Source organism: Suncus etruscus, chromosome 6 (assembly GCF_024139225.1).
Source record: "Suncus etruscus isolate mSunEtr1 chromosome 6, mSunEtr1.pri.cur, whole genome shotgun sequence".
NCBI classification, from domain to species: domain Eukaryota; kingdom Metazoa; phylum Chordata; class Mammalia; order Eulipotyphla; family Soricidae; genus Suncus; species Suncus etruscus.
This window is the reverse complement of record NC_064853.1, coordinates 48334567-48358688: the sequence shown is the minus strand read 5'-3', so window position 1 is coordinate 48358688 and position 24122 is coordinate 48334567. Positions and strand designations below refer to the sequence as shown.

The window sequence follows — 24122 nt, the reverse complement described above, 5'->3', positions numbered from 1 at the left end:
CCGGGCGCGCCTTCCGCGTGGGTGAAGCGCAGGCGAGAAGTCCGCGTCGCGCCGCCCCGCCCCGCCCCGCCCGGCCCCGCTTGTCGGCGCCCTTGAGCTGAGCCGCGAGGAGGGGGGGAGAGGGCGGGTGCGCGCGCGCGTGCGCGTGCGTGAGGCATCGAGACGGGCGTTGAGCCGGGAGGCTAGAGCGTCGCCGAGTGGCAGCCGGAGCCCGAGCCGCGCGCGCCGAGTCTCCGCCGCGTCCGCCGAGGGCCCCGCCGAGTGTCAGGGACAAAAGCCGCCGCCGCCGCCGTCGGGGCTCGTTCGCCGCCCGCCGCGCAGAAGCCGCCGCCGCCGCCCGCCCTGAGGAGCCGGAGCCATGTCGGCCAGCAGCCTCCTGGAGCAGGTAGCGTGGGGGGCGGACGGAGCGGAGTAGGCCCGGGCCGCATGCCGCGCTCGCTGCGCTTCGGCCATTGTGTGAGTGAGTGAGGGCGGCGGGAGGAGGCGGCGGAGTGGAGTAGGCCGAGCCGCGCCGAGCCGAGCCGGGCCGGGCTGAGGCGACCTGAGGCGGCGTCTCTCGCGGGCTGGCTCGCTCGCTCGCTTTCGGGCCTCCCCGCGCGGCCGCGCCCAGAGCCTCGCCCGCGGCCCGCCGCTCGCCCGCCCGCCCGCCCGGGCTCTCGCTCTCCCGGCCCTTCCTCGGGGCCCCGCGTCGCCCCGCCTCGCCTTCCCGCCGCCCGCGTTGATGTGTCCGTCTCTCTCCTTCTCCCCCCGGCCTCCCGCGGACCGCTCGCCCGCGCGCCTCGGCCACGTCTCGCCCGCCGCCGCCGCCGCCGCCGCCGCCGCAGAGACCCAAAGGTCAAGGAAACAAAGGTGAGCTCAGCCCCAGCCGGCGCCGGGAGCCGGGCGGAGGTGGCGGGGGGCTGCGGCCCGGTGGGGGGGCGGGGTCCGCGGGCGGCGCCCCGGGAGCCGCCGCCGCCGCCGCCGACTTCGCAGGTGCCTCGGGGTGCGAGCGTGCGGGGCCGTGCAGCTGGTGCCGGCCTTTTGCTGTCTCCCTTTCGCTCGCTCGCTCACACACACGCACACCCGCTCTTTCTCCCGCGTCGGAACCGCGCACCGGGCGAGTGCGTGCAAGCTGGTTCCAGCCTTTCTCTCTTTTCTCTCTTTATTATTATTAATTATTATTTTTTGGTTTTTGGGTCACACCCGGCAGCGCTCAGGGGTTCCTCCTCCTGGCTCTGTGCTCAGAAATCGCTCCTGGCAGGCTCGGGGGGGACCGTATGGGACGCCGGGATTCGAACCACCGACCTTCTGATTGCGAGGCAAACGCATGCTATCCCTCTCCCTCTTCCTCTCTCTGTTTCTCTCACACACAGACACTGTTTTTTTTTCTTTGGGAACCTGTGGTAGCTCGTCCCCGCGGGCGGGGGTGGATGGCTTCGGCCTCCGGGGTTGTCCCAGGCCCGGAGTTCCCTGCAGGCCTTTGTGTCTGCTCGGCTGCAAGCTGCCTCCGGGCCGCCGAGGGCCAGGCCCGGCCGGGCGCGGGGGAGGGGCGGCGGGCGGGCGCGAGGAGCCAATAAAATGACCTTTTTAGATCCACTTGCTCGCTCGCGTTGGAAGGAGACATTTTTTTTTCTTCCTTCAGTCCCCTCCGACCGACCGACCGAGGAGCGAGCGCTTGCTTCCCCCTCGCTCGCTCGCTCGCTCACTCGCTCGCCCGCCCGCCTTGTGGATTTCTTGGGGAATGGCAACTTCCCCCTCTGTCGCCCGCTTGAGAGGTTTCTTCTCCCGGGGTGCTGACGACCCAAGTTGGTTGGGATTGTGGAGGGTAGGGAGAAGAGGGAGGATTGAAGGACTCCTAATTGGGAAAAAAAACTCTTTTTTTCCCTCCCTCTAGTACAAAATGGATCCGTACACCAGAAGGATGGCTTGAACGATGATGATTTTGAACCGTACTTGAGTCCACAGGCAAGGCCCGTGAGTAGTTAACCGTTTATGTGCCCCATCAAAGAAAGGGTCTCTAACGCGTGCTGTTGTTTTCTGGCCCCAGCCAGTCTTTTGTTCCAGGGGATGACTTTAAGGCTGATCTGTGGTGTTGAAGAAAAGAAAAATGTTAGTCAGTGTATGTCATGGGACAGGTATTAGAGTTCATGGTGCTAAAATTCTCACCTCTATTATTGTCAAACTGCACTCGGTAATGCTGGTACCATCTTTGTGTACTAATGGTAAACATCTGTTTAACTAGTTGTCCCCTACCGAGAATATAACAGTGCACCGTTTTCGAATACCGTGCAGTGTTCTATTATTCTGAATTTCTACTCTAAAACCGTATTTCTAGGAATTTACTTGATGGAAAGAACTTCATGCAGCTCAGAATTGGGTATCCTTCCTCTGGTCACTAGTTCGTGGGCTGCTAAGTTATTAGTTATCGGTCTATTTCTGGGTTAGGGATTCACTTGTTTAGTTGAGTGTAACCTATAAAGAGACCAACTTTATATACAGCTAGCTTGTAGCTTCAGTAAAAGAAGGTTATAAGGTGTGTTCAATATGAACCAAGATGAAAGATTAGGTTTTTACACTGTGAAGATTAGTTGTGCATAGGTCTATGTACTTAACATGATTTGTGTGGAAAGTTATTGGATTCTATTTTTTTTTTTGTATTAACAGAAATAGGCTCAACAAGGTAGATAATAGCTCTAACATTCTAGAATAAGCTCAAAGAAAGTTGACAGTAATCCAAAATACTCTATTCTATTGAGCATTAATAGAAATTCTGAAAATACACTATTATCTACAATATCCTTGATTAACTTGACATAACTGCCTGTTCATATTTGGATCTAGTTCTTCCATGGAATTGTTTCTTTTCAATCACTTAGATAAATTTCTTTGGTTTGAAGGTATGGAAACTAAAGTGGTTGGGGAAAAAGTTTTATAAAGAACAACCAGTTAATCAAGTAAAGTAGGGAAGGAAGTAGAGGAATGAACTATTTATAGGTTCCAGCTATTGAAGTAGTTTGCTTACATAATCATTATAACAGAGTGGGAGAGTTTGGAAACATAATTCTAGGCAGTTCTTGTGAAACATTGTGTAATTCACATTTTTAAGCTCAGGGGCATGTGGGAACGTGCCAGTTGAAGGTGTACAGCTATATAATAACATAGTCTGATATTAATGCATTTTGTTCTTTCTTGAGTAAGCTAAGTCCAGGATTGAGTGCATGCAAGGCAAATACCTTACCACTGTGCTACCACTCTGGCCCCTGGTCACCTACTTTTTTTTTTGGGTGGGGGGTACACACCGGTAATGCTCAGGGGTTACTTCTGGCTGTGTGTTCAAAAATACCTCCTGACTTGGGGGGACCTTATGGGACGCCAGGCATTGAACCCAGGTCTGTCCTGGGTCAGCCATGTGCAAGGTAAACGCCCTACTGCTGTGCTATCGCTCCGGCCCCTACTTCTTTAAAGAACAAACTCCCTTTTGTCTAGGTAGCATTCTGATAAATCAGAGTTAATTTTGAGTTTTGGTGAAGTGCTATTTATTTGGGGCCATACCTGGCAGTACTCACGACTCATACCTCATTCTGTAGTTAGAATGTGCTCAGGAAACCATTTGAGAAACCATGTGCTAGGCAGGTAGCAGGTACTCTATCCTCTCTACTACTACTGTTCTGGCCCTACTGTTATGTAGAAACCTGTGGGGGGGGGTGTATACACATACATACATCAGCAGCCCCCTTCGGTTTTTGGGCTACACACAGCAATGCTCAGGAGTTGTTCCTGGCTCTGCACTCAAGTATTACTTTATCACTTCTGGCTGGCCTTGGGAATACATATAAAATGCCGGGAATTAAACTTGGTTTGTCCAGTGCAAGGCAGGCACCCTAATCGCTGTACTATCTTTCTGGCCTTCATTAGTAACATTTGAGGGCAGCAGGGAATTTATGTGGATAAGTGATTGAAACAGTTGTGGAATGTACTGTGTCTTTAGAACCCTACTTCTTGTTGGGGCTGAAGTGGTAGACTGCTTGCCTTGCACGCAGTTGACCCAGTTTCGATCCTTGGGACCCTGTATCCCACAAGTACTGCCAGGAGTAATCCCTGAGCACTGTGGGTGTGACCAAAAACTCAAAACCAAAATCCTAGTTCTGTTTTAAATTTTTTATGGTGCTAAGAATAGAACCTAGATTATTACGCATGCAAGGTATATTCTCTGTCACTATAGTTTGTCCTAAACTCCTGTATTTTTTATTATAAATAATTTTATTGTGACCAAAGTGAATTGCATATCTTCCACAGTAATATTTTAGGTACACAGTGACAGTGAATCAGGGGCATTCCCACCACCAGTGTTGTCTCCCTCCACCCCTGATAAATTCCTGTATTTTTTACCCCTGTGCCTTTTTTTGGGGGGGCACAACCGGTGATGCTTAGGGGTTACTCCTGGCTATGTGCTCAGAAATAACTCTTGGCTTGGGTGATCGAACTGCAGTTCATCCTAGCCTAGCGCGTGCAAGGCAGACTCCCTACCTTTTGTGCCACCACTCTGGCCCTTCCCCTGTGCCTTTTTTGGCTACACTTGGCTTTTATTTAAGCTAGGGGTTTGCTCTCAGTGGTATTTGGAGAGCGTGATTGAACATGAATTAATAAGTTTCCTGTGCAGTACAATCAACTGCTTTCTGTCTCTTTTTTTTTTTTTTTTTTTGGTTTTTGGGCCACACCCGGTTGATGCTCAGGGGTTACTCCTGGCTATGTGCTCAGAAATCGCCCCTGGCTTGGGGGGGACCATATGGGACGCCAGGGGATCGAACCACGGTCCTTCCTTGGCTAGCGCTTGCAAGGCAGACACCTTACCTCTAGCGCCACCTACCCGGCCCCTGCTTTCTGTCTCTTATGCTACTTGCATTTGGGGGTGGATGTTCAGTGACACCCAACAGTGCTCAAGTCTTAACTCCTGGCTCTATGCTTAGGGATCACTTTTTTTTTGGGGGGGGGGAGCCACACCCGTTTGACGCTCAGGGGTTGGGTTACTCCTGGCTATGCACTCAGAAATTGCCCCTGGCTTGGGGGGACCATATGGGATGCCGGGGATTGAACCATCCATCCATCTTTCCCTTGGCTAGTGCTTGCAAGGCAGACACACCTTACCTCTAGCGCCACCTTCCCGGCCCCTCAGGGATCACTCTTGATGGTACTTGGGATTATATGTGACGTTGGGGATCCAACTTGGGTCAACCGCATTAAAGGCAAGTGATCAACCTGCTATATTGTTGCTTCGGTCCTTATATTACTGTTTTTACTGAAAAGCTTAAGTGCATGTTAGCTTGTAATCATTTCTAGGTGGTTTTTTTTATTTTTGGTTTTTGGGTCACACCCGGCAGCACGCAGGGGTTACTCTTGGCTCTGCTCAGAAATCACCTCTGTCAGGCATGGGGGACCATTTGTGACACCATCGTCCTTCTGCATGCAAGGCAAACGCCCTAACTCCATGCTATCTCTCCGGCCCTCTAGGTGATTTTTGTAGTTTTAATTTATCTGGAACTCTAAGCAATTTTTTAATGTTATAAAATAGTGGCATGTATAAGTATTTTTTAGATATTTGTCAAGCCAGTAGTAAACTGGAGGTGGTGAACCTTACTCTTTGGCTTAATGCTGCATAGGAGTTTGGATTGGAACTTGAATTTTTCAGTTGTAGTTTTAGCTGCTCTTGCATAATTTTAATAGGAATGTCTTTTGAACACAACATTTATTCTGCTAAAATTCCTATGCTTTGGCTAGGAATATAGCACAGGAGAAAGGAGTAGAACACTTGATTTTGCATGTGTGAGGACTTGGGTTCATTCCCCAGCACTGCAAAAAAAAAAGTTTGAGCATTTAATTATTAAAAAACTAACCTTTTATATACCAGGAGGTTTATGGGAAGAAATCATCTAGTCAGGGGCAGGAAAGAAACTACAGTGGGGTGAGGTGCTTTCCTTGCCCACAATGATCTTAGTTCCTTGGTACCACAGATGGTCCTCTGAGTCTTACTATGAGTAATCCCTGAACAAAGACATATGAGGGCTAACCTCCCTTCCCCCATCATCTCATTATTTACTTTCTTAATAGTAATGACTGAAAAGATTTCATGTGAATAATTGCAATAAGAAACGTTGTTATTTTTGATTTATTTTTCTTTTCTTTTTTTTCTACAGAATAATGCATATACTGCCATGTCAGATTCCTACTTACCCAATTACTACAGTCCCTCCATTGGCTTCTCCTATTCTTTGGGTGAAGCTGCTTGGTCTACTGGGGGTGACACAGCCATGCCATATTTAACTTCTTATGGACAGCTGAGCAATGGTGAGCCTCACTTTCTACCGGATGCAATGTTTGGACAACCAGGAGCCCTAGGTAGCACTCCATTTCTTGGGCAGCATGGTTTTAATTTCTTTCCCAGTGGGATCGACTTTTCAGCTTGGGGAAATAATAGTTCTCAGGGACAGTCTACTCAGAGCTCTGGATATAGTAGTAATTACGCTTATGCACCTAGCTCCTTAGGTGGAGCCATGATTGATGGACAGTCAGCTTTTGCCAGTGAGACTCTCAATAAAGCTCCTGGTATGAATACTATAGACCAAGGGATGGCTGCTCTGAAGTTGGGTAGTACTGAAGTTGCAAGCAATGTTCCAAAAGTTGTAGGTTCAGCTGTTGGTAGTGGGTCCATTACTAGTAACATCGTGGCTTCCAGTAATTTGCCTCCAGCAACCATTGCTCCTCCAAAACCAGCATCTTGGGCTGATATTGCTAGCAAGCCTGCAAAACAGCAACCTAAGTTGAAGACCAAGAATGGTATTGCAGGGTCAAGTCTTCCACCACCCCCGATAAAGCATAACATGGATATTGGAACTTGGGATAACAAGGGTCCTGTGGCAAAAGCTCCCGCACAGGCTTTGGTTCAAAATATAAATCAGCAACCAACTCAAGGGTCTCCCCAAACTGTGGGTCAGCAGGCTAACAATAGCCCACCAGTGGCTCAGGCATCAGTAGGGCAACAAACAGGGCAACAGACACAGCCATTGCCCCCACCGCCACCTCAGCCTACTCAGCTTTCAGTCCAACAACAGGCAGCTCAGCCAACCCGCTGGGTAGCACCTCGGAACCGTGGCAGTGGGTTCGGTCATAATGGGGTGGATGGTAATGGAGTAGGACAGTCTCAGGCTGGAGCTGGATCTACTCCTTCAGAACCTCACCCAGTGTTGGAGAAGCTACGGTCCATTAATAACTATAACCCCAAGGATTTTGACTGGAATCTGAAGCATGGCCGGGTTTTCATCATTAAGAGCTACTCTGAGGACGATATCCACCGTTCCATTAAGTATAACATCTGGTGCAGCACAGAGCATGGTAACAAGAGACTGGATGCTGCTTATCGCTCTATGAATGGGAAAGGCCCTGTTTACTTACTTTTCAGTGTCAACGGCAGTGGACACTTCTGTGGCGTTGCAGAAATGAAATCTGCTGTGGACTACAACACATGTGCAGGTGTGTGGTCCCAGGACAAATGGAAGGGTCGTTTTGATGTCAGGTGGATTTTCGTGAAGGACGTTCCCAATAGCCAACTGCGACACATTCGACTAGAGAACAATGAGAATAAACCAGTGACCAACTCCAGGGACACTCAGGAAGTGCCTCTGGAAAAGGCTAAGCAGGTGTTGAAAATCATAGCCAGCTACAAGCACACCACTTCCATTTTTGATGACTTCTCACACTATGAGAAACGCCAAGAGGAAGAAGAAAGTGTTAAAAAGGTAAATCAGCTTACCATTCTTAAATTTTAGGGGAAAGAGAACAGCATTATACTGAGCCATTAACAAATGCTCTGTAAATAAGATACTTAACAGTTGTTTATGTAAAGATGATTGGTTTTGCTAATTGAACCTCAATGTAAAGGAAAATGGAAACATTAGGGAATGACAGAAATGTGAGCTAAAAGGAAACTGTACAGTATGAGTTTACATGATATAGAACATGAAGAGTAAGTGAAATAAATGCATAGGGAATAATTGAAGCAGTAGAACCATGGAATTCTAGATAAGAAAAGATTGAGGCTGTGGTGTGAAAGGAAAAAAGGTTCATGTACTGTGTTGTTGGGTATGTGAGAGTTTGTATCACCATGTTCTGCTTTCTGAGAAATTGAGTTGTAAGAATGTTTTTCAGAATTTACTTCCTGTTGATTTTAATCTGGTATGTTTTCTGAATATTGACCAATACAAACGTTAAAATAAAATTTGGGAAGCATAATTAGAAAAGGTGATGTTCTGCTCCTGGCGTTTTGTTTTATTTCTGTGTAGTCATTTTTTTTCTGTAACAAGTGTGAGAATTCTGGGCAGTGTTGGAAAATAGGTTTGAACCGTAGCTGAATTTGAAAAAAATTGGTTCATGTATAATGTAATGAATTAAGAGACTGATAAAACTTTTGGGTAGGGGCTGGAGTGATAGCATAGGGGGTAAGGCATTTGCCTTGTGTGCAGCCAACACAGGACAGACCCTGGTTCAAATCCTGGCATCTCATGTGTTCCCCCAGTCTGCCAGTAGCCACTTTTGAGCTCAGAGCCAGGAGTAACCCATGAGCACCTCCAGGTATAATCCAAAAACAAACAAACAACCTGTTTAGGGCAGATCCTCTGATTATCTAGAAATTAGGTAGATGTAGGAAGTAAGTAAAATCTGGACAAGGAGAAATCTTTGAAATTTTGGTCCGTATACTCAACAGAGCTTAGGGGCACCATGAGGTGGGGGAATCACATTTGGGGTTTGTATTCCAACCTTCAGAGCTATCATTTTTTGTTTGTTTGTCTTTAGGCTACATCTAGTGGTGCTCAGGGATTGATTACTCCTGGCAGGGCCCACAGGCCATAAGGGATGCTAGGGATCCAACCCAGGTTGGCTGGTGCAAAGCAAGTGCTCTATACACTAGCTACAGCATGGTACCATTTAAAATTTTACTTAGGTTTTTTTTTTGGGGGGGGGGGGGGCTGTGCGGTTTTTGTTCATACCTGGTAGTAATCAGGGCTTAGTGCTGGCACCTGTGGTCTCTCCAGGTTGTGCTTAGGGGATCTTATGTGGTGCTGGAGATCAAACTGGGGTCAGTCTGCAAGGCAGGAAGGAACCTTAATTCCTTTAGTCTGGCTTCTAGGTTTATTGTTTGTGGTGGGGAGGGTTCCCATAATTTACCAGTGCTCATGGGCAATGCTCAGGATTGCCCCGCGGTGCTGGTAACAGATTAAACCAGTGTCTTTACATGCAAGGCAGCCTTTGTTCCTTAATTCCTATACTCCAGGCCCAACTTCCTTTTTTAAAGATCTATAAATGACAAATGGTAGGGAGGAATCTTGTCCTGAGTTCATAGGGATCTTAAGTGTGTGACCTATAAAAGAAAGTTCTTTGGGGGTGGCCCTGAGGAGTAGCACAGTGGATAGGGTGCTTGCTTTGCCCAGAGCTAGCCAGGTTTGATCCTTGCCACCACATAAATCCCTCAGCCCCACCAGTAGTGATTCCTGAGCAGAGCCAGGAATCTAGGTGTGGCCCAAACCTTCCCCCCCCCCCCCCAAAAAAAAAAAGTGCCTGTGGGACAGAGATATGAATGCAACCAGTGAGCAGTGAGAACATACTTTTTGTTTGCTTGGAGGAGACCTGCATTTAGTCCATGAGCCCCACCTGGAGTGTCATGCCTCCCCATCTCCAGCAGAAAACATGGAGTACTCCCACTTTAACCCTCCCCCACAAAAAAAGAAATAGGCTCAGTTTACTCTGAGCTGTGGAAGTGGGGAGGGAGGACTTCTTGGTATATTTTTTCCTTGATGACAACAGCTGCCTAGTTGTTCAAATGAAGCAGGATGGTCACCTGCTGATGAATAAGTGGAGATATACTTGTCCATGTTAGGTAGATTACTGAGAATCACTGTTAGTAGGCATTTCCAGACCTGGGAATAGCAGGTTTGCAATAGCCATCCTAGGTTGATCCCTGGACCACATATAATTCCTAAGTGTAGAGCCAGGAGTAAGCCCTAAACACAGCTGGGTGTGGTCCCAAAACAGATCAGGAAGTCAAAGACTGGAGTATTTTTAGGACTGAAGATGTTAAAATAAACTTGTATGTATGAAGAAACAATGAGGAAACAAATGAAGTAAAATAGCAAACTTGAGGATTTGGTGGGAGCCGTGCCACACCCTTAGGTGATCAGGAAATACTCTCTTGGTGGGATCGGTGGGGCGGACCATGTAGGATGCTGGGGATTGAACTCAGGTTGGCTGTGTACAAGGCAAGTGCTTTACTCGCCCTACAATAGATCTGACTCCTGTCATGTATATGTATTAAGTTCACTTGGGTGGTTCAGGGAGTAGAAAAACTTGTTAAAACACACACATATTTACACACATTTGGTTTTGGGGCAACTCTAGTAGTGTTCTGGGCTTACTACTAGTATTGCTCTCAGAAATCATTCCTGGTCATGGGATTATATGGGGTCCTGGGGACTGAACCTTGGTTGACCAGTGTAAGGCATATACTCTGGCATCAGTGATTTGAGTTTTTTTTTTTGTTTGTTTGTTTTGTATGTGTTTTTTGTGGTTTTTGTGTCACACCCGGCAGTGCTCAGGGGTTCCTCCTGGCTCCATGCTCAGAAATTGCTCCTGGCAGGCACGGGGGACCATATGGGACGCTGGGATTCGAACCGATGACCTTCTGCATGCTTACCTTCATGCTATCTCTCCGGCCCCGATTTGAGTTTTTTTTTTTTTTTGGTTTTTGGGCCACACCCGGTAACGCTCAGGGGTTACTCCTGTCTATGCGCTCAGAAGTCGCTCCTGGCTTGGGGGACCATATGGGACACGGGGGGATCGAACCGCGGTCTGTCCAAGGCTAGCCCAGGCAAGGCAGGCACCTTACCTCTAGCGCCACCACCCGGCCCCTGAGGTTTTTTTTCTTCTTTTTGTTTTTTGTTTTTTGTTTTTGGACCACACCCGGCGGTGCTCAGGGGTTACTCCTGGCTATCTGCTCAGAAATAGCTCCTGGCAGGCACGGGGGACCATATGGGACACCGGGATTCGAACCAACCACCTTTGTTCCTGGATCGGCTGCTTGCAAGGCAAACACCGCTGTGCTATCTCTCCGGGCCCAGGTTTTTTTTCTTAATTTAAATTTTATTTTTGGGCCACAAGGACAATGCTCAGAGGTCACTTCTAGCTGTGCATTCAGAATTACTCCTGGTGGGGCTCCATTGGGGACCACAAGGAACCACATGGGATTCTGGGGATCCATCTTCAGTTGGCCCAAGCCCTCCCTACCCACTGTGCCATTAGTCTAGTCCTGGTTGAGCTGCTTTTTTTTTTTAAGGTATACTTTTTGTGGGAATCAACCAATTCTGATGTTTTTTTAGAGTGTAATAATTAGTAATCAAAGTTTAGGGTCTTTGTTAACTAATAGATCTTAAAATTTCCATAAGGGGGGGCCGGGCGGTGGCGCTAGAGGTAAGGTGCCTGCCTTGCCTGCGCTAGCCTTGGACGGACCACAGTTCGATTCCTGGCGTCCCATATGGTCCCCCAAGCCAGGAGCAACTTCTGAGCGCATAGCCAGGAGTAACCCCTGAGCGTCAACGGGTGTGGCCCAAAAACCAAAAAAAAAAAAAAAAAAAAAAAAAAAAAAAAAAAAATTTCCATAAGGAAGTTTGAATGAATAAGTTCTTAAGTGTTTTCAGATTGGTGAACAAACCACCAAACACAGAATAAGAAAAGCTTTGATTATACTTATATCAGATTACTATTTTGTTTACTCTGTTAGAAGAGCTTGCTGGGTTTTGAGGAAGGTCCTTAGGATTACTTCTAAACCAGTTACCATTTCACAGTATTGCCTTTCTCTCCTTGCTCACTGTTATCCTTGCAATTCTTACGTAACTGAATTATTCTTTCGAGAAAAAACAAGTTTCATATAATGGAACTGAGAACTCATTGAGACAGTCGGCTCCTTTGGTTTAGGAATAGTTGAATAATTCTATTTTGCATGTGTGCACATGCTTCTTTGTATTTTACATGATTGCAGAAAAACTTTCATGCCAAAAGGGGCCTTTAACTCAGCAAGTAGGGAAAGGTGAAATTCATGCTGAAAATGATTTTGTATTTGTTCTGAAGTTCTAATTGGGCTTGTTTATTGACACGGTATACTAAAGCAGGACTGCAGTGATATTTACCTATTACATTTACTCACTTGCTTGTCATGTGATCTAATTTTATAAAGTTACAGCCATTGACTGAATAACTTGGAACTTTAGAAAGTAACAGTGATGGGGCCAGAAAGATAGCTCAGTGGTAGAGCGTTTGCCTTGAAAGCAGCTGACCCAGGTGGTTTGAATCCTGCATCCCATATGGTCCCCGGTGCCTGCCAGGAGTGATTTCTGAGCAGAGAGCCAGGAGTAACCCCTGAGTGCCATCAGATGTGGCCCAACCCCCCCCCCAAAAAAAAAAAAAAAAACGTAACAGTGATTTTCTCTGTGAGTTGTTTACCATGTTGTATTTTTTCAGAAACTATGTGGTAGTCTGTACTATTTATTTTTTTGCCACACCTGGCGGTTGCATGGGTTACTCTTGGCTCTGTGCTCAGAAATTGCTGGGGGGGAGGGTGTTGGAGTGATAGCACAGCGATAGGGCATTTATCTTGCACGGGGCCAACCTGGGACAGACTCGGGTTTGATCCCAGCATTCCATATACTCCTGCAAGGAGCGATTTCCTAGCTTAGAGCCAGGAGTAACCCCCAGAACTGCCAGGTGTAGTCCATAAAACAAATACAAACAAGCAAAAAGATTGTTCCTAGCAAGCTTGAGCACTAAATGGGATGCTGGTGATCCGTCCAGGTCCGCCACGTGTAAGGCAAAAGCTCTACCTGCTGTGTTATCGCTTGGGCCCCATGAATTAGGATGTTTCTGTAATTGTTTCGAACCAACCACCTTTGGTCCTGGATCAGCTAGCTGCTTGCAAGGCAAACGCCGCTGTGCTATCTCTCCGGGCCCTTCTGTAATTGTTTTTTGTATTTTTTTATTTTTTGGTTTTTGGGCCACACCCGGTAACGCTCAGGGGTTACTCCTGGCTATGCGCTCAGAAGTTGCTCCTGGCTTGGGGGACCATATGGGACACCGGGGGATCGAACCGCGGTCCGTCCAAGGCTAGCACAGGCAAGGCAGGCACCTTACCTTTAGCGCCACCGCCCGGCCCCTATTTTTGCTACATCTTGCTGTGATTTGGGCACAAATGCACTCAGGCATTTGTCCTTTTTCTGGTGGGGCCTCTGGGATAATATGGTGCTAGAATTTAATCTGTTTAGTCCTGATGGGACCCTGGGGCTGCTGAGGATTGAACTCCAGTCAGTCATAAGCAAGGCAAGCAGTCACCTTACCTGCTGTGTATGTCCAGTTCTGCCCAATTTTGTTCTAAAATTTTGTGTATGTGTGGTGGGCAGATAATTTTACTAGGTCTCACACATGAAAATTATAAATTGAGATACATCTTGGTCCTCTACTTTTTTTTTTTTTTTTGGTTTGTTTTTGGGCCACACCCGGCGGTGCTCAGGGGTTACTCCTGGCTGTCTGCTCAGAAATAGCTCCTGGCAGGCAAGGGGCACCGGGGACCATATGGGACACCGGGATTCGAACCAACCACCTTTTGGTCCTGGATCAGCTGCTTGCAAGGCAAACACAGCTGTGCTCTCTCTCCGGGCCCCTCATATTTCTTTTGTTGTTGTGGTTTGTTTGATTTTTGGGTCACACTCGGCAGCGCTCAGGGGTAATTCCTGGCTCTACACTCAGAAATCGCTCCTGGCAGGCTGTGGGACCATATGGAATGCCGGATTCAAACTATCATCCTTCTGTATGCAGGGCAAACGCCCTACCTCTATACTATCTCTCCGGCCCCTGTTTTCATATTTATTTTGTTTATTTATTTTTTTGGTTTTTTGGGGCCACACCCGGCGGTGCTCAGGGGTTACTCCTGGCTGTCTGCTCAGAAATAGCTCCCGGCAGGCACGGGGGACCATATGGGACACCGGGATTCGAACCAACCACCTTTGGTCCTGGATCGGCTGCTTGCAAGGCAAACGCCGCTGTGCTATCTCTCCGGGCCCTATTTTCATATTTCTAATCTTTTACTTAGTTTTTGTTTTTTGGGGTCACTTCTGACTTTGCTATGGACTTAGTCCAGGTGTTCCAGGATGGGTTCTGAGGATTATAGGACGCACCAGAAATTGAATGTTTGTAACCAGCAGAGGCCTTACCTGAGATATCTTTCTGGCCCTTATTTCTGTTATTTTAAATAATAGGTAAAAATGAAAATAGAGTAGAGTTAGGGCTGTGATTCTCTTAAACTAGCATATCTCAGTGTGAGACTTGGGCTCTTAGTTTACATAAATGAGTTTTCTGAATTTGAAGGCTAATGGAGAAGGGAGAGACATATTTTGATAAAATGTAATTATAGTGATAATATCTTAGGGTTTATATATTGGAGGACGTTCCAAATTGTGTTCAAGAAACCTGGGGATCTTTCCCTGTGAGTCTCAGTCAACTGGTTTGACAACGTGAGAGCCTGAGCATTTGTAGAGGTTCTTGGGATCTCAAGACCAGGTGGATCTTTGCAATCAAACCAGGCTTATCTTTGAAATGCTTGCTCTCATTCTTGTTTATTGGGGAGGGGACTGCAGACCCAGCAGTGCCCAAGGGTTACTCTTGGCAGACTCAGGGGACCATAATGGGATGCCAGGGATAGAACACAGGTTGGTTGCATTCAGGGCAAATGCCATTGCACTCGCACCCAGGTTTGTCTCTCTTTTTTTGATGTGTGTGTGGTTTTTGGGTCACACCCAGCAGTGCTCAGTGGTTATTCCTGGCTCCATGCTCAGAAATTGCTCCTGGCAGGCACGGGGGACCATATGGGACGCTGGGATTCAAACCGATGACCTTCTGCATGAAAGGCAAACACCTTACCTCCATGCTATCTTTCCGGCCCCCCAGGTTTGTCTCTTAACCCCTGTACTCTTTCTAACTAAATAGTGCTAGGGGAAATCTCACCTGGTGGGGCTCAGGGACTACTCCTTGTTTTGTTATGCTCAGATACCACATATGTGATACTGGAGTAAGCCCTTGAGCACTACCAGGTGTAGTTCCAAAACAAAGAACATTACTATTTAGAATAGTAAAATTTTGGGGCCGGAGAGATAGCATGGAGGTAAGGTGTTTGCCTTGCATGCAGAAGGACGGTGGTTAGAATCCCGGCATTCCATGTGGTTCCCCAAGCCTGCCAGGATCGACTTCTGAGCATAGAGTGCTGCCGGGTGTGATACCCCCCCCCCCCCAATAGTAGAATTTTGTAAATACCATTAGAATTATTCCTATTTTTTAGCAGAAGACCAATAAATTGTGACTTGTATATTTGGATATATTTAAACTTTATTGTTTACTAATTGAATGGAATATGGTAATGGATTTATAAAATTCTTCGTTGGGCCTTTCATAGTGGAATCATGCTGAACTAAACAGTAGTGTACTCAGCTATCTCATCTGTGGACTGTGAGTTCTGAAGGAGATTGTACAGTTTGAAAAAATTAAACTTTGTTTTTTATTTTGGAGCCATGCCTAGTAGTGCTTATGGTTTATTTCTGTTTCTGCTCATGAGTGACTCCTGGCAATGTGTGGGAGACTATATTAGTATGGGAGATTTGAAGCACAGGTAAGGCCATTGATACCACATGTAAGGGTAGTGCCTTGCTTTTTATACTATATCCAGCCCTATTGTTTTTTTTTTAAATGTATATATACACATATTTGTTTTGCCTTGTTTTGGGGAGTGGATTTTGGGCCACACCTTGGCCGTGCTCGGGTTACTCTTTATTTTTGGGAATAATTTTACGATGTGATAGACACTATAGAGAAATCAGGATGTACTGTCAGGAAACAATAGATACTGGGGGGGGGGGTCCTACACCTTGTGGTACTCAGGGATTATCCTGACTCTGCACTCAGGAATTACTCTTGGCAGTTTGAGGAGACCATACAGGATGATGGGAATCGAACCCAGGTCCGCTGCATGCCCTACCTGCTGTGCCTATTGCCTTGGCCCCTAAGATTTTTTTTTTTTTTGTTTTGGTGTTACACCCGGCATGCTCAGGTGTTACTCCTGGCTCTGCTCTCAGAAATTGCTCCTGGCAGGCTTGGGGCTTGCTGGGAATTAAACCACAGTCTGTCCTGGGCTGGCCACATGTAAGGCAAACGCCCTACCGCTGTGCTATGGTTCTGGCCCCATAATTTCTGTATAGTCTTTAAGAACATCTCAGATTTTTGTGGATTGTTGCTCACAGGAATTTAAAGTCTCAATTTGGAAAAAGGAGTTGAATAAAATTTTATGCCATTAGTTTGATATGGGAGTAGTCCTAGCAGCACAGGGTGTGGGTCTCCTCGATAAAAAGTTGTATTTGAGGAGGCCGAAGCAATAGCACAATGAGTATTTGCCTTGCATTGGCTGGCCTAGGTTCCACATCCTTGGCATCTCATATGGTCCCCTATGCCTACTAAGGAGTAATTTCTTTTTATTTTATTTTATTTTTTGGTTTTTGGGTCTCACCCGGCAGCGCTCAGGGGTTCCTCCTGGCTCCCAAGGAGTAATTTCTGAACGCAGGGCCAGGATTAACCACTGAATGCCACTGGTGGTAGCCCAAAACTAAGTACTGAACAGGAATATCCCTGGCTGGGGTCAGGGAACATACATCATGTTCTAGAAGAAATCTGGGTGAGCTGCATACAAGGCAGCACCCACCTTACTTCAAATTAGTACTTAGATGTCCTTTAGGTGTTGGGGGGAGGGGGGCTTGATCATGTCGAACAAGGGACAAAAATGCATGTCTCCCATATATATAGCATATGTTCAACCTTGGAATTGTTCTTTTTTCTTTCCTAATCCAGTTTTCTAAAACCAGGAGGAAAAAACAAAACAAAACAGGGTCTATGTCTTTGGTTCAAACCCTGACTATATGTTTCTCTGAGTTCCATTGGGTGCTGAGCACAGTTGGGAGGGAGTAGCTCCCGATCCAGTGTTGGGTTGGCCCAAAACCCTCAACAGTAACAACTAAAGTCAGTCTCTAAAACAGCATTAAATAGCATTTTATTACCACTAAAATGGAGATAAGTACTTGAATTTATAGCTATTTATTTGTTTTTGTTTTTCGGGCTACACCCTATGGCACTTGGGTTACTCCTGAAGGGGTCTGCTCTTGAAATTTCTCCTGGGAGGCTTGGGGACCTTATGGAATGCCAGTGATTGAACCTGGGTCAGCCGCTTGCAAGGCAGTTGCCTACCCGCTGTGCTATCACTTTGGTCCTATAACTTAAATGTTTGTGTTTTGGGCTACAGCTGACAATGGTGGCCAAGGTCTACTCTGACTCTGCTTGGGAGTTTGTTGGGGATTGAATGTTTTTGTTGGTGCTGAGGGATCAATCAAACTAAGCCTCCATGCTCATAATGTACTCAGTTCATTGAGCTCTCATAGCTCCTAAATTGATCACTTTCAGAATTTATATTTTTTGTATGTATGTAATGTTCTATAGTACATCTCATGTGGTGGGGCATATCTAGCTGTGCTCAGGGCTGCTGTACATGGTGGTCATTCTTGGGGTTCCTTCTGAGGTGATGGGGATTATAAACAGGTCAGCTGTATAAGAATGCTCTCCAGTTCCCTATATATAACTCCCCCTCACCCCAATTTTTGGGATACAACAGGCTTGCTCAGGTTAATCCTGGCTCTGCACTTATACATTATTCCTGATGGTGCCTGGGGGATTATATGGGATGCCAGGAACCTAATCCAGGTTGGTCTCATGCAAGTGCCTTATCTGCAGTAGTATCTCTGGCTCTCTACATCACTTTTCTTTTGGCCACTCACCCATTGAGATTCTGGGATTACTTCCGGCTGTCCTCAGTAATCACTCCTGGTGAGGCTTGGTGGACCATATGGGGTGCCACAGATTAAACCCGGGTTGATAACCTTGCAAGGCAAACATCCTACCCAATCTGGCCCTTGTACATTACTTCTTTTTTGCCAGGGGTGGGTGTCACACCTGGCTGCACTCAGGGGTTTCTCCTGGCTTTGCGCTCAGAAATCGCTCCTGGCAGGCTTGGGGGACCATATGGGATGCTAGGATTCGAACCACTGTCCTTTCTGGTTCAGCTGCGTGCAAGACAAATGCCCTACTGCTGTACTATTGCTCCGGCCCCTGTACATTACTTCTTAAACTCTTGCCCCTGTACGTAACTTAATCCCACATGCAATGAAAGTGCATTCAGGTAGGGGCAGTGATTGTACAGTACAGTGGGGTAGGTCATTTGCTTTGCACATAGCTGTTCCAGGTTCTATCCTTTGAGCATGAGGTAAGTTTTTCCTCCTGTTATTAAAGTTAAGTAGCTGTCCAAGTTCGAATTCCCTCCACCACATATGGTCCTCAAGGGTCACTCCTTAGCAGAGAGCCAAAGCTCTATTAAACTCTAACACCCTCTCCCTCAGATAGGTTTCAAATCTTGTTTGATTGGAAAGGGGCATTCTGATTGTACTCAAGGACTGTTATCAAATACTTAGGGTTCACTCCTAAGTGGTGCTCAAGGGACCAGGTGCTAGGGACTGTACCCTCAGCATGCAGACTAAACATTCACTTTCAGGCCCCTATTATATTTACTAAAAATTATAAATAAGTCGATCTTTGTTTTTTGTTTGTGGGCCACACCTGGTGACACTCAGGCGTTACTCCTGGCTATGCTCTCAGAAATCACTCCTGGCTTGGGGGACCATATAGGACAGTGGGGGATCGAACCTCACAAGGCACACGCCTTATCGCTTGTGCCCCATAAAATGATCTTTTATTGTATTGTAGGTAACATGGCTACTCACTGCCCCTCATGACACTGTGTAACAAGAGTACTCACCACAGCTCCTTAAACTCCATGGTAATGCCAGTTGTAATCCAAGTGTAGGAGTTGTCATACTGTTCCATTAGAACTTTTGTAGATTTTTTTTATTTTGGGCTACACTGGCAGTGCTTAGAGGTCACTACTGGTGGCGTTTCAGGAACTATATGCAGTGCTGAGGATGAAACAGGTTGCAAAGCAACCCTGAAAAAGGATGGATGCCTGAGTGCAGTCAGTTGTAAGCCCTTAGCACCCTATCCGATGTACTATCACTCCAGCCCCAGGTCCTCCCCCCTTTAAAAGTAAATGGAGGAGGGACTGGAATGGTGGTGCAGCAGTAGGGTGTTTGCCTTGCGGCTGACCTAGGACGACTGCAGTTTGATCCCCTGGCATCTCATATGGTCCCCTGAGCCAGGAGCGATTTCTGAGTGCATAGCTAGGAGCAACCCCTGAGTGTCACCGGGTGTGGCCCAAAAAAGCAAAATAAATAAATAAAAATAAATAGAGGGCCTGAAAGATTCATGGAGGTAGGTCGTTTGCCTTGCAGAAGGATGGTGGTTCAAATCCCAGCATTCCATCTGGTCCCCTGAGCCTGCCAGGAGTGATTTCTGGAAACACAGTTTTTTTTTTTGTTTTTTTTTTTTCTTTTTTTTTTTGGTTTTTGGGCCACACCCGTTTGACGCTCAGGGGTTACTCCTGGCTATGAGCTCAGAAATCGCCCCTGGCTTAGGGAGACCATATGGGACGCCAGGGGATCGAACTGCGGTCCGTCCTACGCTAGCGCTTGTAAGGCAGACACCTTATCTCTAGCGCCACCTTCCCGGCCCCTGGAAACTCAGTTTTGACAATTTTTTTTTCTTTGAAATAACTACAAAGTGGGGCCACAGTTATAGTACAGCTGCAGGGTGTTGTCTTGCACGTGGCTGACCCAGGACAGACCCGGTTTCCTGGCATCCCATATGGTCCCCTAAGCCTGTCAGCGATTTCTACTTCCACTAGACCCATATTTAGACTGCTAACAATAGCAGAACACATTCCCTGAGTCCTGCCAGGTATGGCCCCCCCCAAAAAAAAAAAAAAAAACGAAAAAAAAAAGTAAAGAAATAACTACAAAGTTTCATTTCTAGTGCAGACAACCTCCCATCTATTTATCAGTTCTAGCTGTGTAATGTTTTGCCACATTTGCTTTACTAAATGTTTCTTTTTTTGGGGGGGAAATCTATGTGTAATTACTTTTTTCTTTTTCCTGTTTGGGGGAATACTCAGCAGCACTCATGGTTTGTTGCTCTAGGATAGCTCCTGGTGGTGCTTGGTTGACAATGTTTGCAACAGACTTTGGATTCCCACATGCAAAATGTGTGCATTAGCCTTTTAAGTCATCTCCCTTGCCCCCAGGGGTATTTTTTCTTCCAGAGATAATGTGGCTAAATTATCATATTAAATTTTGACATTTTGGGCCAGAGAGAGAGCACAGCGGTAGGTCGTATGCCTTGCATGCAGCCAAACTAGGACCTACGGTGGTTTGAATCCCGGCATCCCATATGGTCCCCCGTGCCTGCCCAGAGCTATTTCTGAGCTGATAGCCAGGAGTAACCCCTGAGCACCACCAGGTGTGGCTCAAAAACAAAAACAACAACAACAACAAAAAAGAAATAATACTTAAATTGCTTTTAATATTTTTCACTTAGTAAACCAGGCAGTGCTTATTTTATTCCTTGATTGGTGCCAGTGTTTATCCCCCGTGATGATTCTTATTTTGTTTGTTTTTTGGGGGCCACACTTGACAGTGCTTAGGAGTTAATCCTGCCTCTGCACTGGTGGGCTTGAGGAACCATTTGGGAGAACAGTGATTGAATCTGGGTTGGCCTTATGAAAGGCAGACACACCCTACTCACTGCACTGTCACTCCAGCTCCCCACACAGTATCCTGTGTTGTGCTTAGAATCAAATCTTGGATGCTCTGGATGCAAAACATATGCTGTAATCCTTCAAATTATCTTCCCAGCCATGTATGTTGTATGGTGTTTTGTTTTGGTGTAACAGCTGAGGTGTTAAGTAGGTAATGTAATGTCAGGGATCATTCCAATATCTATTAAGGTTGGTGAATACCATTTAAATTCAAGTGTATCTACTCCTTTCTTTTTTGGGTGGGGGGATGGTTTTTGGGCACACCTGGTTTTGCGCTCAGAAATCACTCCTGGCTTGGGGGACCATATGGGATGCCGGAGACCGAACCCAGGTCTGTCCTAGGTCAAGACAAATTCCCCACTGCTGCACTATCGCTCTGGCCTCTACTCCTTTCTTTTAAGTGACATAGATCGAGTCTGATTGAATATCAGTATGTTCAGTGAGTAAAATGTGGAATTTAAGAGTGAATTCTCGGGCCAGAGAGATAGCATGGAGGTAGGGCATTTGCCTTGCATGCAGGACAGTGGTTCGAATCCTGGCATCCCATATGGTCCCCCAAGCCTGCCAGGAGCGATTTCTGAGCTTAGAGTCAGGAGTAACCCCTGAGCGCTACCAGGTGTGACCCAAAAACCGCCTAGAGTTGTAATGTAGTCAGTGGTAGAGGGTATAAGGAGCATTTAGATACATTTCTTTTGGGGAAGACTTGTCGCTTTCAAAATGGATTTTTTCTAAATCCATTTCTAAATGGATCACCCCTGGTGATACTCAGGGGTTACTTCTTGCTCTGCAATTAGGAATTACTCTTGTCAGTGCTTGGGGGGAACCACAAGATGCTGGGGATCACACCCTGGTATGTCGCAAGCAAGGCAAGTGCTTGTCTCACTCTGCTATCTGGCCTCTAAATTTTTTTTCTGCCATACCCTAGCCATGCTGGGGTGGGGGGAGTGCTACTCCAGGGTTTTGCTTTGAGAATAATGCTTTCCTTTAGATCCTTGATTTCGATTTTAGTTTTTGACTCATGGAGTTGGATTCCTCATATGATGTAAGAAATTCGGGGCCGGGAAGGTGGCGCTAGAGGTAAGGTGTCTGCCTTACAAGCGCTAGCCAAGGAACGGACCACGGTTCGATCCCCCGGCGTCCCATATGGTCCCCCAAGCCAGGAGCAACTTCTGAACGCATAGCCAGGAGTAACCCCTGAGCGTCAACCGGGTGTGGCCCAAAAAACCAAAAAAAAAAAAAAAAAAAAGAAATTGATTGTATACCTGCTCTTTGAGCCATCAATACATTCTTTTTTTGTTTTTGTTTTTTTTTTTTTGTTTTCGTTTTTGTTTTTTTTGGGTCACACCCGGCATTGCTCAGGGGTTACTCTGGCTGTCTGCTCAGAAATAGCTCTTGGCAGGCACGGGGGACCATATGGGACACCGGGATTCGAACCAACCACCTTTGGTCCTGGATTGGCTGCTTGCAAGGCAAACGCCGCTGTGCTATCTCTCCCGGCCCCAATACATTCTATTTTTTTTTTTTTTTTTTTTTGGTTTTTGGGCCACACCGTGTAACGCTCAGGGGTTACTCCTGGCTATGCGCTCAGAAGTCGCTCCTGGCTTGGGGGACCATATGGGACACTGGGGGATCAAACCGGGGGATCAAACCGCGGTCCGTCCAAGGCTAGCGCAGGCAAGGCAGGAACCTTACCTCTTGCGCCACCTCCCGGCCCCTCCATTACATTCTTTAGTTACTTCCACTAGACCCATATTTAGACTGCTAGTCTTATCCTAAACTAACAATAGCAGAACACATATGTTTAGTCATGTTAATCTTTTTGTTTTGGGTTCATACCTAACTGCTCTTAACTCCTGGTCCTTTCCTCAGGGATTGAACCTTGGGGTAAGCTGTTTGTTTGTTTGTTTGTTTTTGGGCCACACCCGGAGGTGCTCAGGGGTTACTCCTGGCTGTCTGCTCAGAAATAGCTCCTGTCAGGCACGGGGGACCATATGGGACACCGGGATTCCAACCAACCACCTTAGGTCCTGGATCGGCTGCTTGCAAGGCAGCCGCTGTGCTATCTCTCTGGGCCCGTAAGCTGTTTTCAGTGTAAGCAATCCACTTACTATACACTCCAGCCTACCCCGTTTTTCGTTTTGTGTAATGAATATTAAAATCAAAGCAAAATAACTTGGTATTGTTTGAGTGTTATTTGACTTAAAATAAAAGTAAAGCTTAGTTTTTATGTGTGGGAATATTCTATTTTGCAACAGTAATTTAATTTAAAATTGTTAAAATGGTAGTCATTGAGTTCTATGAAGTTAAATTCTTAAACATGTTCAGATAACTAACCTACCTTTTCACTTTTTTTTTTAACTTCTGTAGGAACGTCAAGGTCGTGGGAAATAAAAGGCAGTTCTTCAGACTGCAGCAACGGTTGCATCTGCATATCCTAAGAGGAAAAAAATTGACCTTCAAGAGAATTAGGACTTTTTCTTAATTTCATTGACTTCAAAGACAATTGCAGACTTGCAGTTTAAGTATTGGAATTTCACAAAGACATAGGACTTAACTGGAAAATTGAAAAAAAAAAAAGAGAAAAAGAAAAAAACTAAACAAAAAATCCCTCTAGGTAGTTTAGGTGAAAAGGTCCCTTTTATTTTTGACTTTGGTTGTGATTTCAAAGCATAATGCTTTTTTTTTCTTTTTACTATGTTTTCGGATTATAAAGTCTGTAAGTACATACAGTTTTCTCTAATTTTTAAACCCTTTCCTCCCCCCATTTTGACATTTGCACTTGGAGTACACTTGAGTTTTGAAGGTTTTGGGCCTCCACCCCAGAAAGTGGCAATTTGGTTTTTCCCTTCCAAACTGGAAGAACATTTTTATGAAGAAATTTATGTCTTGGCGAATTTTAACAGTGTTACCCAAGGTTGTGTCTTTAAGGGTGGTTCATTTTCTCTGAACTTTTGTTCTCAGTAAAGTACTAGGAGTCCTAAGAGATGTTCTGTTCTTGTACATTATACTGATTAAGTCAGGATTACTTTGATTTCAGAGCTAAGAACAGTGGTAAAAACTCGTTTACAGACATGCATTTAAAGCAAAAAATATTGTAAAATGTGTAGTGAATGTTTCTTCAGTTCCTTGTTCACTCAATGAGGAAAGGGCATTGCCTTTCTTTTTACCATTAATCACTTCTCAATAAACGTGAGATCCTGTTGAGCATCACTTTTGTACCATTTTTAGTATTATTTGAATCTGCTACATTTTATTGAGGATTTGG

The 24122-nt window shown here is 46.1% G+C and overlaps 1 protein-coding gene across 1 annotated transcript; it reads left to right on the top strand.

Annotated features, from left to right (window-relative positions):
* Positions 1–282: 282 nt before the first annotated feature.
* Positions 283–24067, top strand: YTHDF2 (YTH N6-methyladenosine RNA binding protein F2). The gene is made up of 5 exons (XM_049774768.1): positions 283–385; positions 825–849; positions 1874–1953; positions 6171–7769; positions 23225–24067. The coding sequence occupies exons 1-5, from the start codon at positions 359–361 to the stop codon at positions 23246–23248; spliced, it is 1755 nt and encodes a 584-aa protein (XP_049630725.1). The 5' UTR covers positions 283–358; the 3' UTR covers positions 23249–24067.
* Positions 24068–24122: the final 55 nt, after the last annotated feature.